The sequence below is a fragment of the Pteropus medius genome, unplaced genomic scaffold, assembly GCF_902729225.1.
Source record: "Pteropus medius unplaced genomic scaffold, Ma_sr-lr_union100, whole genome shotgun sequence".
NCBI lineage: Eukaryota > Metazoa > Chordata > Mammalia > Chiroptera > Pteropodidae > Pteropus > Pteropus medius.
Window position 1 is genome coordinate 6,915,752 of NW_024340848.1, and position 18,788 is coordinate 6,934,539.

The 18,788-nt window shown below is 32.5% G+C and overlaps 1 protein-coding gene across 3 annotated transcripts in view; it reads right to left on the bottom strand.

The window, feature by feature from the left end:
* Nucleotides 1–18,788, bottom strand: part of TGDS (TDP-glucose 4,6-dehydratase) — a 22,387-nt gene continuing 3,599 nt past the window's right edge. For 2 of the 3 annotated variants that reach the window (XM_039837725.1, XM_039837708.1), the window contains exons 2-12: nt 17,169–17,235; nt 16,134–16,202; nt 14,873–14,963; nt 8,110–8,252; nt 6,892–6,990; nt 5,862–5,921; nt 4,608–4,651; nt 3,867–4,032; nt 2,414–2,472; nt 1,722–1,819; nt 64–585 (exon numbers count right to left, since the gene is read on the bottom strand). In XM_039837725.1, the coding sequence (XP_039693659.1) occupies nt 500–585; nt 1,722–1,819; nt 2,414–2,472; nt 3,867–4,032; nt 4,608–4,651; nt 5,862–5,921; nt 6,892–6,990; nt 8,110–8,252; nt 14,873–14,963; nt 16,134–16,202; nt 17,169–17,235 (982 nt within the window). In that variant the 3' untranslated portion in view covers nt 64–499. The other variant, XM_039837717.1, reaches the window with a different exon arrangement.

An 18,788-nucleotide genomic window follows, 5' to 3' on the forward strand; every position in this document is an offset into this window, starting at 1 on the left:
AGTGCTTCTATTTTCTTCCATTTTTAAAGCAATTGTAGCACAATATTACACCTTAAAAAAAAAAAAAAAGATGAATTAGGGCATAAGGCTCATCTTTTACTGCCTAAAAATAAAAACTTCAGAGACCTTCTAGGCAGTGGGAAAGGTTAGGAAGCTGACTGAGTTCAATGCCAGCAAAGCTGTCATCTGCCTAGAGCGATTACTGTCCTTGTTCTGAGGCAGGAGGCTGCTTCTTCCCAGCCCACTTCCATGGAATAGTCTTTCTATGCCTACTGGTTCCTAATTGTCAAGAGAAAAGGTTTCTGAAAGAATTTTGATATTTCAATCCTATGCCAATACTATAACTCTTCTAAAGACTGAGGCATTTTGCATTTGAATTTTATACAAAGAGTCATGAATCCAATTACAAATGAAAAGACAGACACTTCATTTGGTTACTTGATTACATATCACTTGTCGAGGTAGGTTAATTTTCTTCTTTTTCTGAAAATTGTCCTGATTAGACAAACGGTGGCTGAACTGGAAAGGGTTCTAATGCCTTTTCGACATTCTTCCAGTTGTGAAAATTCTCTCTGTACCATTCAACTGACAGAACAAACAAAAGGCAAAAATCAAAAGTAAAAAACTAAACATGAGTTAACCAAAATTTGCCAAGTTCCTGCTAAGAAAAGTCTTGCCCAGTAGCTTATCAGCGGGCCAGGGTTGCTAATGATGAAAACAATTTGATTTTGAAGTGATGAATGACATTAATTAGAAGATATTTTATCACCTGAAAATTTAGATTTAAAAATCAACAACTTTTTCTTTTTAATTTCAAAAGTGCTTCAATATTGAATTTGCTAGTGTAAGTGTTTAAGACATTCTGATTTTGAGAAATTCAGGGGGAAGGGAGATAAATCATATGCATTTGTTTTAAAGTTATAGAAAATAAGTGTCATATTCAATTCATGTAAATGTAGCAATACTGCATGTAGCCATAGTGAGACAATATAAGTTTCCTTCTGTATATATATGAAATTATGTTGCTATACTATCGGTAAAGTTCTTTTAGTTAAAAATGGTAAATTATCTTTGAAATTTGCTGTTTAATTTTCAACACAAGTATTTTGTATTTTAAGCTCTGAATCAAAACATTTTTTCTGTTTGAGTATTTTTTCTTCTCATGACTAAATTTCTAAATAGAACTTTAACATATATACACAGACTTTATATACACGTACTTTAATAAATATTTCTGTATACAGTCAGTTGGCTTTCTATTTGTTTGTTTCAATATAAAAAGACTCAAGATATTCCAAGTCTGCAACTGTCTATATTTCATCAAATCTAAGATGTCACTGATCTTAAGATGGGCTATTATTTAAGATACCACGAAGAAAGAAAAGTTGCAATAGTAATTTTAAGATACTAGTGATTGTAAAACATAACTTTCAAGGACATGAAAAGAGTAAAAACTCTGCATCTGAGAGTCAATGAAATAGGTATCTAATCAATGCTGATAAGATATAGGAAGACTGACCAAAAATTTAGTCTATGAAATTCAAGATGCTTAGGAAAAATATTACTATTGCTAGAAATATATAAATGTAACACTCTGAAAAGTAAAAATGATTCATTACAATATTCTGCTGACTTTGTAGCATTCTAAAAATAAATTACTTTTTCTTTAAATTTTTGTACCCTCACCCCCCACCACCCCAAATGACCAATTCATAACATACTTGTTTTCTTTATTCCTTCTTTCCAAGGTACTTTAGGTCTCCATCCTAAGCCATGTATTTTTTCTGACTTCATTGGATATCTCATGTCATTGGTAGGTCTTAGAAGACGAAACAGATTTTAATCAACATGGTGGATACAGATTAAAATATTAAGAGAAATAATGTGTGTCCATGAATCTTCACCATAATTCAAATTTTTCTTTAAAAAATTCTCCCCAATGATATTATAGAATATTTGTAAAATAAAGTGTAAATTTAAAAAAAATCATCTGTAATCCCAGATGCATAATCCCTTCTGCGGTTTATTCTTTTCTTATTTCAGCCACAATGTAGATATAAATGTAGTACATCATACCTAAATGTTTCATGAATGAATGAATAAATATACATAAACTTATTAAGACTCTTGTGATCCACACTCTGGGTTAGCTACTTTATATACATTATATTTAAATTTTAAAATACTTTTTTAAAGCAAGATATTTTTTTCCCTATTTCACACTTAAGGATACCTGAGCTTTAGAAAGTAATAATGGACACTTTATTCTTACGACATGTATAATTAGGAATGAATATTTTAGCAGAAAAATCAAAACAGATAAACTAGTTTCTGGTTAAGTCCATATACTTAATAATTTTATAAGTACCTAAGATTTCATAATCTTTCCCTAATGTTTTAACATATTACTCACCTATCATTAACATAATCAACCCAGCTTTCCAATTCAGACTCTGAATTAGTCTCTTTGATCTGTCAAAATGGAGAAGGCTTTTGAGTCAAATTATAAAATGAGACCAGAGAATAACAATGGTATTCAATAGCTGATTCAAAAGATAAGACTAACAACCTTTTCAAAGCAAGAAAGACAGCTAAAATGAACAGCATTTTAGTAATACTTTCTCTACTATATAACCTAAATTCTATCTGAAGCTCAGAAAGAATTACTTTGTATACTATGGCAGAAAATAATTTTTTTTGGCTTTTGGTTATTATTCAGTATGATTTTGTTATGTATAATAAGAAATATGTATTTAGTCATCATCCCAGTTCCTAGCACAGAGCTCCTAAAACTCTTGGAATTTCCTAAGTGATGAGAGATTAAGGTGTTTTTTGGATATTCATAATAAGCCCCTTTCGACCACACCAGAATTTATGTTAATGAGTGATTTTGGAAGGCCCCTAAGGATTGACAGGGGAGCCAACCATGCGATTAAAGGGATGAAACTCAGCACCCTCAAGGGAAAAAGAGACTGGAGGTTGAACTCATCATCAATGACCAATCAGTCCATCAATTGTGCTTACTGAATTAAAATCCAAGAGGACATGGTGTGGAGAGTTTCCGCTGAACACGTGGAGGTGCTGGGAGAGTGACATGCCCAGGGAGGACACAGATACTCCATGCTCCTCTCCTCCTAACTTGCCTTATGCATCTCCTCCAACTGGCTGTTCTGAGTTATAGCCTGTATAATAAACTGATGATCCAGAAAGTAAACTGTTTTCCTGAGTTCTGTAAGCCACTCTAGCAAATTACCTCTGATTTATAGCTGTTTGGTCAGAAGCACAGGTGACAATCAGGTCTTACAACTGCCATGTGAAGTAAAGGCAGTTTTGTAGGACTGATCCCTTAACTCGTGGGACCTGATGCTATCTCCAAGTAGACTGATACCAGAATTGAGTTAAATTTTAAGACACCCAGCTAGCATCTGAGGACTGCTTGGTGTGGAAAATCCACACGTTTGGAGAAAAGAGTATTCTGAGAGTAGTGTAAAGGAAAACAAAAGTTTTCCCATACACTCATTCTCCCTTGAGATTTATCATTTATGTTCACTAATACATACATACACTCATAACTAATTTATATATCATTGTTCCTTGATTCTAGGACACATAATTTTACACTTCTGAAACTGTGGTATGTCTTTTATTAGGTATGTACCTTTAATGTGCTGGATTTTTCTTCCTGAAAAGCTGTGATATAATGTCACAATGATCTATCTTAGCAAACATATGGTATATATAATTATGAATTTATTACTCATTCAACTGAATAAGCTGAAAATTGTTAATTTTGACTAAATTAGTGATTACTGTCACTAATGTAGTGACACTTTTAAAAATACTATCCTTTTACAATGTATACATACCAGTTGTATTAGTTCTTTGGCAAGCTGGAGAACTGACATTTCAAAATTGGTTCCAATGTTATAAATTTCACCTGGTTTCCCCTTTTTGAGGACAGTGAGAAATGCTTCCACTACATCAGTAGCATAAAGAAAATTTCTTGTTTGAAGCCCTGATCCGTGAATGCAGCTAAAAAGATTAAATAAAAGGGAGTCATAAAATGTAAAAAAGTAAGTTCTCCCAAGCCAGGATACAACTGGGCACAACTCCAGAGAAGCCAATTCCCATGGCGATCCTAGAAATCTCTTACTAAAAACACAAATTCTCATGACTTTTCTAAATTTTATCCATAGTTCTTCAATGATCTCCAAACCTTCTGAGGGTACTCAGTAGAAAAGTGGCAATCATGTAAATGACCATGACAGCTACTTATTAACTTTATACCTTAAATTCATTTTGAAGAAATATCTACAGTTCTATGAATTAAATAAATCCTTTGAAAAAAGTAAAGTTACATACAGATTTTATACTATAACTCAAAGTTCTAGGATAAAGCATTTAAGAACTAAAATTATAAAGATGAATTGGATTATAATTAGTTTAAGAACTATTACACTGATCGTAGAAGGAATTCTTAAATTTTTTGAGACATTCAATTCTACGGCCTTCAACTCTAAGACTTTACGATTTTCAAGAAAGACTGTCACCAACTACTATCAACATACCAGAAAAACATATGGGTACAAAGGTAAATAATAACATACCATTTCCTGTTGTGTTGTAGTAAAGATATAAATTTTGGAATAACCTAAAAGAATATTTAAATATCATTTCAGACTTAGTAAGTTTGCTCAATAATATGAATCTGAACTCATCATAAGATTAAAACATTATTGTTAAGAAATATACATATGGATATATTCCAATTCTTATTAGGAGTTCAAGAAAAAACACATATCTATATAATTTTGATAAGTAAAAACTATTAGACAGCTTCCTATTTCACAAAAACAAGTTATCTGCTAGAAAAATATGAAAATAAAACAGTATAAATAGTGGAAAAATTCAGAAAAAGTCTTCATGAACAATTTGCTTTCGTCACAAATCTCACTTTTGTCTTAGTTATTGCTTAACATATAGCACCTACTTGATAAGTGCTTGCGAAATTAATTAAAAAATAAATTCCAGTGCAATTGGATTCAAAGAAAATTTATGTTAAACAGGGTGAGATAAATTACTAAATTTATAATAAACTTGTTAAAGATATTCCAAAAATTAAGCAAAGTAGTTATTAATACCAGCAGATCATGATACGACCCTTTCCTTTGGGCAAAAAGATTAATGCAACAAGCTGCAAAGTGAAAAACCCAGTCTCTGAATTTAAGCAAAGAGAGCAATAGTTACTTAAAACTGGGCTTAATGATACAGAACCAACTACACAGGCATTTTCAGTCTTTTAACTACATTTCTTTATTTACTATTTGTACTAATTTCTGGAAGACATTCAGTCCTGCAATAAAGAGGAGTTGGGAAACCGTTAACCAGCTGACTGTAAGACAAATTTCTGTACAGGCTCCATGCATCACTCTCTAACTAGCTTTTATATTCCTGTACAGCCCGACATATTTGTCTTACTGCAAACCAGAAGTCTAAACTGCAGTGTGACAGTAGTCAAAGGAGTACTCTACAGTGCTTGAGAATCCTACAAGATACAAGGCATTTTCACATATATCACCTTAACTGGATCCTTCAAAATCCTTTTTAAGATTATTATTACTCCTCAATTTAAAGACAATGCTCAAAGAGTCTAAGGTCATGATAGCTGGTGATTATCAGGTTGAGACTTAAGCTCAAGTCTTCAGTCTCTAAACCTGATGAGATCTGCATGTGGCCTATATAGTATTTATAAATTATGTATAATTACAACATAAATTTTGGACAAATAAATGAAGAGAGATTATTTTAAATAATAAATTACAATCACTAAAACACACTGTGAATTCAGAAGTAAAAAGTACCTTTTCTGGATACTGATGTGGTCCATAAACATTACTGCTTCTTGTGATGACAACTGGAAACTTAAAAGAGTATTCGACATTTAGGTAATGGAAAGGTCCAATAATAATGATTACCTGAAGATAAGCAGTTTTAAACTATAGGCACTTTTGGCTAAATAATTCCACACACCTCAAGGATACAAGTTAAAGAATTTTTTTTTTTTTTTTTAAAGACAGGAGAGGATGGGATTCAGATAAAGGCAGAGGCTCCAAAAGGAATGAAGAAATTTTTCTTTATTGGGACAAGGGGAGGATAAATTCAGGTGTACGCAGATTTGTTAAGTTTGCTAGAAGAAAATTAAAGACATTTCCACCTGATTATTTCAGAGGCCACTTCTAGGACTCTAGGTTTGGTTAGATGTCAAACTTCAACTTGGCTTTCCCTACTGTACTAATCCTTACAAATAAAAAGTCCTACCATGAATGAAAAAAGGACGGATGCTACTGGGACACAAAAGGCAGAGAATCTTAAGCCATTCTTTGGCTTGCCTTTCTGACCCAGTCCCTAATAAGAAGCCAAATGGAGGGGATTTGAGTTGATGATTCATAGTGGGTAAGACTGCCACACTAATACTGTCCTAGCCACCTGGGGAATCTACCTCCCGATCGTGAGAACCAAGAAAGGTGAATCATGCAGAGAGGAGCACACAGCGGATAAAGGAATCTACCCTCCCTCTGTTGTTCTTCACTCGGAGGACTCCTGGGAACCAGGGTACTCCAACAGGGCTTTTCAATACAGCTGTAAGACTACCTGCTATTGAAGTAGGAAAATATATACATACAAATCATTCTATTAAATGATGAACTGAATAAGAAGTAAGTCTTATTTTGTCCACACACTATAGAAAATCATTTTTTTCAATTCTTTAATATATACTTTTCTCAATCTATGTCCTCTATTCAAAAAATGAAATGTCGCTAATGCTAACTTGGAGTTTAACACCTAAGTCCACAGAAAAATGATTCGAGAGTTTTTAAAATCAGTTCTTACTTTATATCGTTCCCAGTAAGACTGTACAAAACCCTCAGCAGCTGCCTTAGATGATGCATAAGGATTTGTAGGTTGTTTGGGTGAAGATTCGTCAAATTCCTAATTTTAAAAAGACAAATTAAAAAAATAAGTATTATGATACTTTCTACGTAGAAAAATCAGAAAACAGTACATACTTAAAATGTTAATTGCTACATTAAAAAAAAAAATCTATTAAACCCTAACTATGTGCCTAACTGGCATTTTCCTAAGCACTTTATATGTAGTAACTTCTTTAAAGTTCACAACAACTCTATAAGGCACGAAGCAGAGAGAACAGAAAGTGTAAAAGCCCTGAGACAGAAGTATGTTCAAAAGAACTACAAGAAGCTTCATGAGAGAAAAAAGAAATGGGAGATGAGGATGGAGAGTTAGAGGGAGGCCAGAACATGTGGAACCTTGAAGGCCACTGTCAAACATAATAGGTTCTGAGCAAAGTAATGTCATGATCTCACATTTTTAAAATCATTCTGGCTATTGTCACACCTGATGTAGGGTGACAAGGGTACAAAAAGTTAACCTCATAAAAACTGCAAAGAGAATTGAAAATGGTTGCTTCTCAGATATGAGATTGAGTATTAAAAAGAAGTTGTCAGTGTCTGCGTTTTCTCATAAGTTTTTTCAAGCTACTTGATTTTACCAATAATAATAATAATAACAACAACAAAACAGAATAAGGTTACTGCAAACAATGACTATGAAAAATAAAGACTGGAAATGGAGCCACCTTTTTACATAAAATGTACAATATTTACAAATGATTAAAAAAAGAGAAAAGATTTCAGTTTCTACACTAACTTCACACTCACTCCTTAACATTCCAATGAGCTTTCCTGAGTGGAAAAGAAAGGTGCGCAGGCAGTATGCTACAGCCTAACTTACATATGCTTTGGCTCATGGGAATGACATTCGTCACACATGTAAGACTAAAACAAACAGATGAGATCTGCTCTTGCAAAATATTGTCAGTCAAATTACACGTAAATCTGTACCAAGCTGTTATTGCCATTTGGGGTGGCATTATTTAATTTAATCAGAAGATACAAAAGAAAAGCATTTCAGAAAGTCTCACAAGTGTGTACAATCAGAGGATGAAATAAGCCCAGAGTAGGTTTTAATAAGACAAGTTTGTTATGTGGTCCATGGTAAGTAGGTGAAGTATACATTTTCTAAGCTTACCTTATCAAGACTGCCTCCATATACTTCGTCTGTGCTAACGTAAATAAATTTCTCCACTCTGGCTTCATGAGCAGCACTTACCAAAACATGCGTGCCATAAACATTGACATACGTAAATTCAAAGGCTCGCACAAATGAAAGATCTAAAAAAGAGAAAAAGCTATAACAATTCCACCCAAGGGACAAAACAAATACAAAACAAATGGTAGACTCAGGTTTAAGGAAAGCTCTATCCACTTCTTTTCATTTACCACAACTGCAATAGTTTTAAAACTAACATAAAACAAAAACAAACAAAAAAATAAAACACATTGCTACTTATGATTCTTTATGCCTAAATTACATAGTACGTGTAAATTCTTAGCACCTAGAAAACTATTAGTGCTAAATTTGCAAGAACCACTTTAAATTCTATAAAGGAAAAAAAATAAATGACACACCTAAATTTAAAATGCTCTAAAATTTAAAAAATTTTGAAACTTCCAGTATCTGGTAACAGAGGACTAGGCTTTTCAGCTCAACCTATTATTGCTAAAAACAACAATAAATGCTGGATAAATTATTTTAAAATAAATTCACTTTAAAGAATCAATTCTCTGTGATCTGCACATGATGGGAACTTTTCTAACTATGGCTCACAATACAGAAGTGAAAGAAAAGAAACTGATAAATTTGACTATATAAATGTTCTTGCATTATAAATGTTCTTGCATGGTTAAAAAGCAACAGAAAAAACTACAAAGTAAAAAGACAAATGACAACTGAGAAAAACATTTGAATTTATCAAAAACAAAGGAACAATATATTCAATCTATACAGAAGTTATAAAACATGAAAAAGAAATAACATTATAGTAAAATGGATAGATGACAAACAAATAGTTTAGACAAGAAATACAAAGGTCCCTAAGGTTAAGATGCTCAATCTGATTATAAGAAGGGAAATTCAAATTAAAAGCTCATAGATACCACTTCTTACCTATTAGATTGAGGAAAGATTTTTAAGAATTGACAACACATTCAGTTGGTGTGGCTATGGGAAAAAAGATACTTTATACATCGAGAGTAAGAATATAAAATGTTTATAACCCCTAAGGAAGAAATGTCTCAATATCTAGGCAAATTACATAAGCTTTTACCCTTCAACCCAGTGTGTTCCCCCAAAATTTATATTGGAGCCCTAAATCCCCAGTATCTCAGAATGTGGCTCTATTTGCCAACAGGGCCTTTAAAGAGGTGATTAAATCAAAATAAAGCCATGAGGGTGGGTCCTAGTCCAATGTGACTGGTGTCCTTAAAAGAAGAAGAAATTTAAACACAAAAAGAGACACTAAGGATGCACAGAGACCATGTAAGGTCACAATGAGAAGGTGGCCATCTATCTGCAAACCAAGGAGAGAAGCCTGAGCGGGGAAAAAAACAACCCTGCTGGTACTTTCCAGCCTCCAAAACTATGAGAGATAAATGTCTGTTGTTTAAGCCTCCCAGTCTGTGGTATTTTTTTATGGCAGTCCTAGCGAACTAATATGCCCTGCAACCCTACTTTTAGAAATCTCTCTCAACATCAACTGACAAATATACAAAAAGACACAGACACAAAGCCATCTACTACAGCACTATTCAAAAGAGCAAAACATAGGAAATAAGCCCAATTATGGTACATCCAGACAATGGAGTAGTATGTAAATAAAAAGGAATGAGGAAAATCTACATTCTGTTATTGAATGATCTCCTAGATATACTGCAGTGTATAAAAAGATGGAGAAAGATGTGTATAATAGGTGTGTATAGTAGACTACCATTTCTTTAAGAAGGGTAGTAGATTATATATCTTTTTTAAAATGGAAAGATAAACTATAAATTAAAGCATATAAAGTTATCTATCGAGGAAAAAGAAGAACACAGTGGAAAGGACAGGGATAAAAACTAGACTTCTTTAAGCCTTTTTTGATAAATTTAGCTTTAGAACTATGTACATATTTTACATAACTGGAAAACAAAATTAAATCAAAAAGAAAAAGCAATTTGAAAAATCAAAAACAGACAAATGAATCTGTGTATTTACTTGGTTATATAGCCAAGAAGAGAATAATATTTTTCAAGTTACTTTAAAACAAAATAATTTGATCATATACCCAGTGAGAAACTACTTTAAAAGGGACTTCTTTCCCCTGCAATTCTTAAAAAGATTTTCAGTTATCAAATTGCTAGAGATAATGTTGGTATTGATATTCATATATTGCTGTGTGGGGTATGATAAAGCAAATGAGCAATTATGATGGTGATATCAAGGACCTAGTTTTTCAAGGTAAGGGAAAAAAGACATAAATGTAAGGTCAATGAGGTTAAATAAAAACTGAATTTGAATAGGATATTTCAATATAAACTCATGCTATGTTTAATCTTAAATAGACAGACAAATAAATAGATTCCCTAGTTCTGTCCACTGAAAAAGAATGTCCAATCAACAGCAATGAATACTTGTAATGACTCTAAATAACCATTTCCCACCAAAAGGAGCTAGAACTCTTTAGAAAAAGGGCTGATTCCAGATTGGGGGGAAGGAAAATTGAAAATGAGACACCAGCCACACCAGAGAATAAAATGACCATCGAAGATTACTAAGGCTGTGTCACAAAGGACTTAGGAAGCAACTAGAAGAGGATCTCAATGGTCAATAGTGGGTCAACCTGAACATAAATAATGATAATAACCACAATGGATTAAAAAAATTAAATGTGTAAAAAATCTATGAATTCATAATGATACTAAAAAAAGGGATGCTACAAAACCAATTCAGTATAATAAAACCTAGTAAGTACATTTTACTTTTGGCTTTTCTGTATCAATTCAATTTCAGAGTAACTCAATAATTTATAAGAAAAACTGCTTTGATGTAGATATTCCAGCTAATAAACGAAGGATGTATATGACATAATTAGAATATCATCATGTTGCAAACCCCTAATACAAATTAATATTGACCATATAAAATAGAATAACAATTTTAGTAGAATTGAAAAAACAAAACAAGATAGACTTCAAATGCTAGATTTAAAAAGTTTGGAAAAGATAAGAGAAATTAAAGTATTTAAGATCCCTGCATTATTTGGGAAGAGGGCAAAGGTTTTGATGGACTTTAGACTTTGATAAGCTAATCATGCATGTTATAATTTCTAGGGTAACCACTGAAAGAATACAAACGAAATAGGTAGCTTCCATACTAGTAGAGGAAGAAAACAGAGTAAGAAAAGTTCCTCAATCAAGCCCTTAAAAAAGCAGACAAGGATTTTTTTTAAAAAGCAAGGAAGAACATTTTTAAAAAGAATTTTAAAAGAAACAAGCAAAGAAAACCAGAACAGGTAAGAAAAACAGAAAGCATATACATAGTAAGACAGTAGAAATAAATCCAAATATACCAATGAACTTAATCCTTAGGGTAAAAATCAAGAATGGTCAGATTGGATTAAAAAAACCAAAATCCAAACACAGGTTGTTTATAAGACACACACACAGCCAAGCCATAAAGCCAGAGAAAGGTTGAAAATAATAAGATAGAAAAAGACATATCGTAAAAATAACCAAAAGGAAGGTGACACAGCTATATTAATGTCAAACAAAATGGACTTCAAGGAAGTACACACCGCCAAGGAAAAAAAATCACTTCATAAAGATAAAAGGTTCAATTCACCAGAAATATACAAGAGATCTGAAGAACACGATCTACCAACTTAACCTGATTAACCAAATTAACCCAATGGATGTGTAAAAACAATGTACCCAACAGGTGGAGATTATAATACACATGGAACATTTACAGAAAGTGACCATATACTAAGCCAAAAAGCAAGCCGAAGCACAAATAACTGAAATCATACAGTATGTTATCTAACTAATACAATTGACCTAGAAATCAATAACAAAAAGGTAATAAGAAAATCCATACATGTTTGGAAATTAAGATATACATTTCTAAGTAACCCATGGATTGAAGGAAAGTCAATTCTTTAAAAAAGTAATGAAAATAATGCATATGAAAACTTGTGGGATTCAGATAAAACAGTATTTAGAAGTAAATTTATAGCCTAAAATGTCTACATTAGAGAAAAGCTGAAAATAAGTTACATATTATCACAAAAAGATAAAGAGACCTAAATGAAATAGAAATAAGGAAATAAACATTTAAGAGTAGCAATTCATTATGTAGAAAACAAGTGTACAATAGAAAAGATTACCAAAGTAAAAGATAATTTTTTGGAACAACAAAAAGGTGAGAGGGTTTGCCTCACTGGTATCAATAATTATTATAAAGTTACAGTAATTAAGACAGTATGGTAATGGCATAAGGATAGACAAAAAACAACAGAATGGAACCGGAGACCAGGAATAGAACTATGCAGGAATGGGAACTTGATTACAACAAAGGTGGCAATGAGGAAAAATTGAGTCTTTTCAATAAATGGTATTAGTTCAAACTAATATTAACATGGGGGAAAAATCTGGACATAAAAGGCAAATCAAAATTTTTATGAAGAGAGTATAAGAAAATATCTCCATGACCTTGGAGGAAGGAAACAGCACTAATCCTAAAGGAAAAAGGTTGATAAACTGTACTACATTGTAATTAAGAACTTAAACAGATCAAAAGAGAACATTAAGAAAGTGAAAAGGCAAATCATGGATTGAACAAAGGTAGTGGCAAAAGGCTTGAATCCAGAATATATAAAGAACTTATAAACACTGCAAGGAAAAAAATGACAACCTACCAAAAAATGGTAGAGACTTAAAACAAACTTTCTGAAGAAAATATACCAATAAGAAAAAAAGGAGAATCCAATAAACAAATACAAAGGTTTTTAACCTCATTAGTAATCAGGGAAAAATAAAACCACAAGAGAAAAACTGACAACAGCAAATGTTGTTAAGCACCTCATAACTGCCAGAAGGAGTGTTCAACTGTTTTATCCTTAACCAAGTAGAAGGATTTGCTCTATCAGATATGAAAGTAATATATTAGTCAATAAATCATGTTATCAGCACAGGTAATAATAAATAGACAAATGAAGACTCATCAAGACAGATACTCATATAAGGACACTTATATGAGTGTGGAAACTGGTAAACTTTTCCATAAGTGGTAGAGGTCCAATTGGTATTCAAATAGAAAAAAATAAAATAGGACTCCTATCTTATACTGTATATAAAAATCAATATCAGATGGATTACAAATCTCAATGTGAAAGACAAAACTATAAAGCTTTTCAAAGATAATATAAGAGATTATCTTCATGATCTTGGGGAAGGATAGAATTTCTTAAAACCCAAAAACCATTAGCCGTAACAAAGGAAAAGGTACACAAATTCAACTATACAAAAATTAAGAACATCTTGTTCATCAAAGCACACTAGGAAAAAACATAAAAAGATAAGCCGCAGAGTAGATGTTGTAATACACATAACAAAGGACTAGTATCTAGAATACATATATAAATAAAACTGCTACAAATCAATGAGGAAAAGGTAAATAATCCAATTTAAAAAAAAGAGAAGATTTCAACAGCATTTTACAAAAGAAGAAATCTAAATTACTAACACACATATAAAAGGGACAGCTTCATTAGTAATCAGAGAAATACAAATTAAAATCACAATGAGATACCACTATGCACTACTCAGACTGACAAGAATGGAAAAGTCTGACAAACTAAGCTTTAGTAAGATCTGGAGCAATAGGTCTCTTACACATCTGGAGGAGTGGAAATTGGTACAATTACTTTAGAAAATAGGTGGACATTATCTCAATGTTGAAGTGTGCGGCTCTTATGATTTTAGTTATGTACAGAGAAGAATGTATTCTTATGTGTATCAAGATATCTGTGTAAGAATGTTCATGGCAGTAGTGTTCAAAATTGTCCAAAGTGTAAAAAATCCAAATGTTCATCAAGAGTAAAATTGATGCACAAATTGTGGTATATACTTAGAATGGAGTATTTATGTCACAATGAAAAAATTACACCTACACCCAATTACATGGATGAATCTATGTGGATGAAAGGCAAAATCGAAAAACCTACATGTTATTTTATATATACATTTTTATAAAATTTAAAAACAGGCAAAACCAACCTATACTCTTTAGGGATAAATACATAGATAGTAAAACTATAGAGAAAACCAAGGAAAATTATAACTTCAAAATCGGGTTAAGACAGTAGTACTACTACTACTACTACTATAGTATGTTCAGCAATATTCTCTTTTGTTTACGTGATGGCTACATGGGTGTTCACAGTATCAGTATTCATTTAACTTTACTTCTAAATTCTTCTGTTATATTTCACAATATAAAATGTTACACAAATTATTAGAACATATTTCAGATGGTCAAAACGGTACTGATATTAACATAATGGTCAACTGTGTATCCAACAGCCAGCTTAAGAAAAACAACATAAAAAATACATTTTGAAGGTCCATCTCTCTGGAAGAAATCACTATTCTGAATTTGGTTATATTCAAAGTTTTAAGATAGTATTCAAGATTACATTTCAACCTATACTAATAAAAATGACCTAAAAAGTGCCAAGTATCTTGATGATAGAGTGGCCACAGGCTTGTTTTTCTGGTACGGCATAGTATATGCTCTTTCAAAGACATACATTAAGTACCAACTTGTTCAACCCATTACTAGACTTTGACTTAGGCTAGTCAGACCCTGGAAAAAAAAATTGCCCATTGTAACTGTAACATAAAATAATACTTACCTACATGTGTTTGTGCAGCAAAATGCAGTACTATATCTATTTTCTCTGTTTCAAAAAGCAGTTTCACAAAGTGAGAATCACATATGTCACCCTATATAAGAAGCAAACATAAATAATTAAGTTTCATTGAGTATTACCATTCATAAGAACCATTTCTGTATGAACTGTATGAACAACAAAAAATGATTAAGAATAGAATTCCTCCCACCACCAGGTTAATAGAGAATATCTTGAAAATTCAACTGAGGGGTCAAGTAAGTATAGTAATGATGGATTTCTTCAGCATCTTAGAATATAAGATATTCAATTCAAAATATTTTTTTGCAAATAAATGTCTAAAACAGTATTTTATTGAACACCAACTACTACTAAGGACTGCGCTAGCTTTTTTCCCATAATGTTCTTGCCAATCTAAGGTCACTCAGTTAACAGGAAACATTTAAAACATATTTTTAAAAGTGTGAGATAACTTTATTGAGATAACATTATTGAAACATATTTAAAGTAAGTGTAACTACTGGAATGACATTTTGAAAAACATAATCACAACTAAGTAAACTTATGAGTACTTTTGATGTTATATGTATAGTTAGTTCTAAAAATATGTATTCTTGACAATCCTTTGGTGACTTAAGGAAACACTTTCATATGGAAGAATAGAATTACAAAATGTTTACTCAGTATATTCTCTAAGATTTGTGGTTAAAAAGAGAGTTTCTAGAATCATTTTTTTAAAAAACCATAAATCGTAAGACAAATAGTTGCATTTGACATTAAAGTTTACCTTTGCAAATTAATAACTTGGCTCTCTGGTTTATACTGTGGACTCTTTTAAGAGTGGTCAGTAAGAATCAGTCTTCCATAGCCAATCAATCAACTTTCATGAGAGAAGTCTGTCTCACGGGCTGTATGGTGGGTTTTTTGGCTATTGGTGGCCTGAGTAACACCCCACTTTAAACTAATCTTTTTAAATACCAGCAAGGTCTTATTAAAGATAATTAAGACCTAAAATTCACAAACCATGTAAATTCAATCAGCTACTCATAGATCTGCTGAGCCATCAAAATCGCATGTAATGTTGTATGTGGTGTCAATCTTAAAGTAGCATTCTCTATAGAATGTGATACAACTGGAAACTAAAAGATCTTTAATTAGCATGCCTTCCAAGTTCATATTACACAAGTCTGTAAAGTAGAAAGATATAATGTCTGATTGACTAAAGAGGCACAGCAAATTTAATAATTATGAGAAACTTTCATACCTGTATAAATTTGTAGTTCTGTTTGTTACAAATGACTTCAAGATTCTTCAAGCTTGCACAGTAATCCAGCTTAAAATAAGTAAGGAGGAGGGACAGTGGAAAAACAACACAAAGAGTGATAATACCTTTTCCTATAAAATAGTGTTAGTTCTTTGTTTTTAGAGCACAAAGTTTTAAAGGTAAAAAAAAACAAAACAAAACGTAACTTTGTTACCTTTTTAAAACACACACACATAAATCATTTTTATAAACCTCTCTTTCAAAAAACTTTCCTGCCCAGATTTTCCTGCCCCTGGTGGCTAGAAATTTGTCTTTCCTTACTGAAAAGGAATTAGTGATTGAAAACAATTATACCTGTGTTACACATATTATAACTCATGACACTTTTTTTTTCCAACAATTAACTCAAATTGTTGATAAATCTGTGTACCGATGGGGGAAAACAATTACTGCCCATGATAGCAAGGCATGTAAAAATTCATAAGGCTTATGGGTTATTCCCTGACTATACATTTTTACCACTATGTTTTATGAAATGAAGATAATTGTATCTTGTGTTTAAAGTCAAAAATTCTGTGATTACCAATCATGGTTTCAGTCTCTCCAGGGACACTCCAATTATTTCAGAAAATTCTCAAAACTAAGTTAATTTAATTGCACTTTAAAATGAAAGATAAAGACATAATTTTCCATGAGGAGGCAGTTATAAAGTCAAATAATAAGATAATAAAATCAAATAAGCAGAGTATGCCAACTCCATGTAAGGTCAATAATCATAAGATTACTAAATATTAAATCTAGGGTGAAGATTTTTTTTTTTTGGTAAAAATACTACACTTAAAACCTTTATGGACTATTATAATAAGTGAAAAAGTTTCAAAAAACTTTATGTGCAATTAAATACAGCATGAACACATGACTACAAGTTGCTAAAATGACTAAATAAAAAACTAAAATATGAGCATGACAGGATTCTAATACTTTTAAAAAAATGTAAATATGTTTCAGTGCATGAAACTCATTTTTAAAACTCACCTTGTCTAGATTTATGATCATATAGTTTGGATAATCTTCTACTAAAGAGACAATCACATGAGATGCACTGTAAGAAAAAAGTATAACTTATTAGAAAATTTTTTTCCCTAAATTCTTGAATGTTACCCTAAGCTGTCAAGTATTAGGAAACTATTCAAAGATACCTTTACATTTTTACAAGAGAACAGGAATATAACCACACTAAATATATACACGCCCACACTTTCCACTAACCTTCTCAACAGTATCAATATACAAAGGCTTACACTCCTTTTACATTATGAAGAGAGAATTTACTGGTTCTAGGTATAAGAAAAAATTCATTTAACCAAATGCTATTGTCCAGGCATGCTGTGTGAGAGTAAAGCAGGATGATAAATCAATGAGTGGTGGTCAGTGCAAATGGACTGCAACTATAATGTGCCTTTTCAGAGACTGTAGGTATAATTATGTAAAATTAAGTTAGTGTGAGCATAGGACTTGTCTATGTTTATAGTAACCCTACTGCAATTGTTTTCTTGGGACAAATATTTAATGGTGTAAATCACGGGGGTCCTAGGCTACACTTAGGTTTCCAAGGTTTCCATGCTGAGTTGAATATCCACAATATAGTGGCTCCTGGGTTTCAAGAACCCTGAAGTATAACCAGAGGCATATCTCATTGAGATAATCCACCAGATTTTAGCATATACATCAAAACGTGCTTCCAGGAACAAAGGAAGCCCTTGATCAAATCATGAACTCAGTTTGTACTGCAGCCCTTTCACAGCATTTTGTAGGAGTACCCTTCCTGGACCAGAACACTAGCACCAGTACCACCTTTTTATGCCCATGCTCCTATTCTCATTAAGTGAACCTTGTCTGCCTGGTACTCCCCTCCAAGTCATTATCAGATCAGAAGAGGTGATTTAATGTGCTAATGTGCTAATGAGCTAGGGGGTTGGAGGGAGAGAGTCCCATGTTCCTCTTCTTCCACTAGACATTGGGAGAGTTTCTTGTTTGTACTCATGTATTCATCCATTCAACAATTACTGAAGACCTTTATAAAATGACGCAGACATTCTTCCAGATGCTGGTGAATAGTCCTGCCTTCATTCAGTTTACATTCTAGAGTGGGGAATCAGGCAATAGGCAAGTAAACACAAAAATGCAAAATAATTTTAGGTAGTGATAAGCGCATTAGTAGAGAGGGGGGTTATTTTAGATAGAGATAAGGCCTCTCTGAGGAGGTGATGCCTGAGTGGATAGAGTGATGAAAACAACTTAAGTAAAGGGGAAGCAACTGCGAAAACCTCAAGACAGAAGGAAGGACCCTCGTGTGGGTTAAATTTGGCAGGCACAGAAAAGCAAGGAGTAAAATGGAAGGAAATCAGAATGGAAAAGTAGTGTTTGGGCACTTGCGAGTCTTCAAGATATGGTAAAGATTTTGGATTTTATCCTACGTCTAATAGGAACCACTAGAGTAAAACTCTGAACTTTTACTTAGTAAACACTTCTGTTTGAGAAACAGACTTTAAGTGAACAAGACCGCAAACAGTGTGACCAATCAGGCTACAGAAGTAGTCTAGGCAAAAGAAAACGGTAACATGGGCTGGTGGGTGGGGATAAGACGTGGCCTTG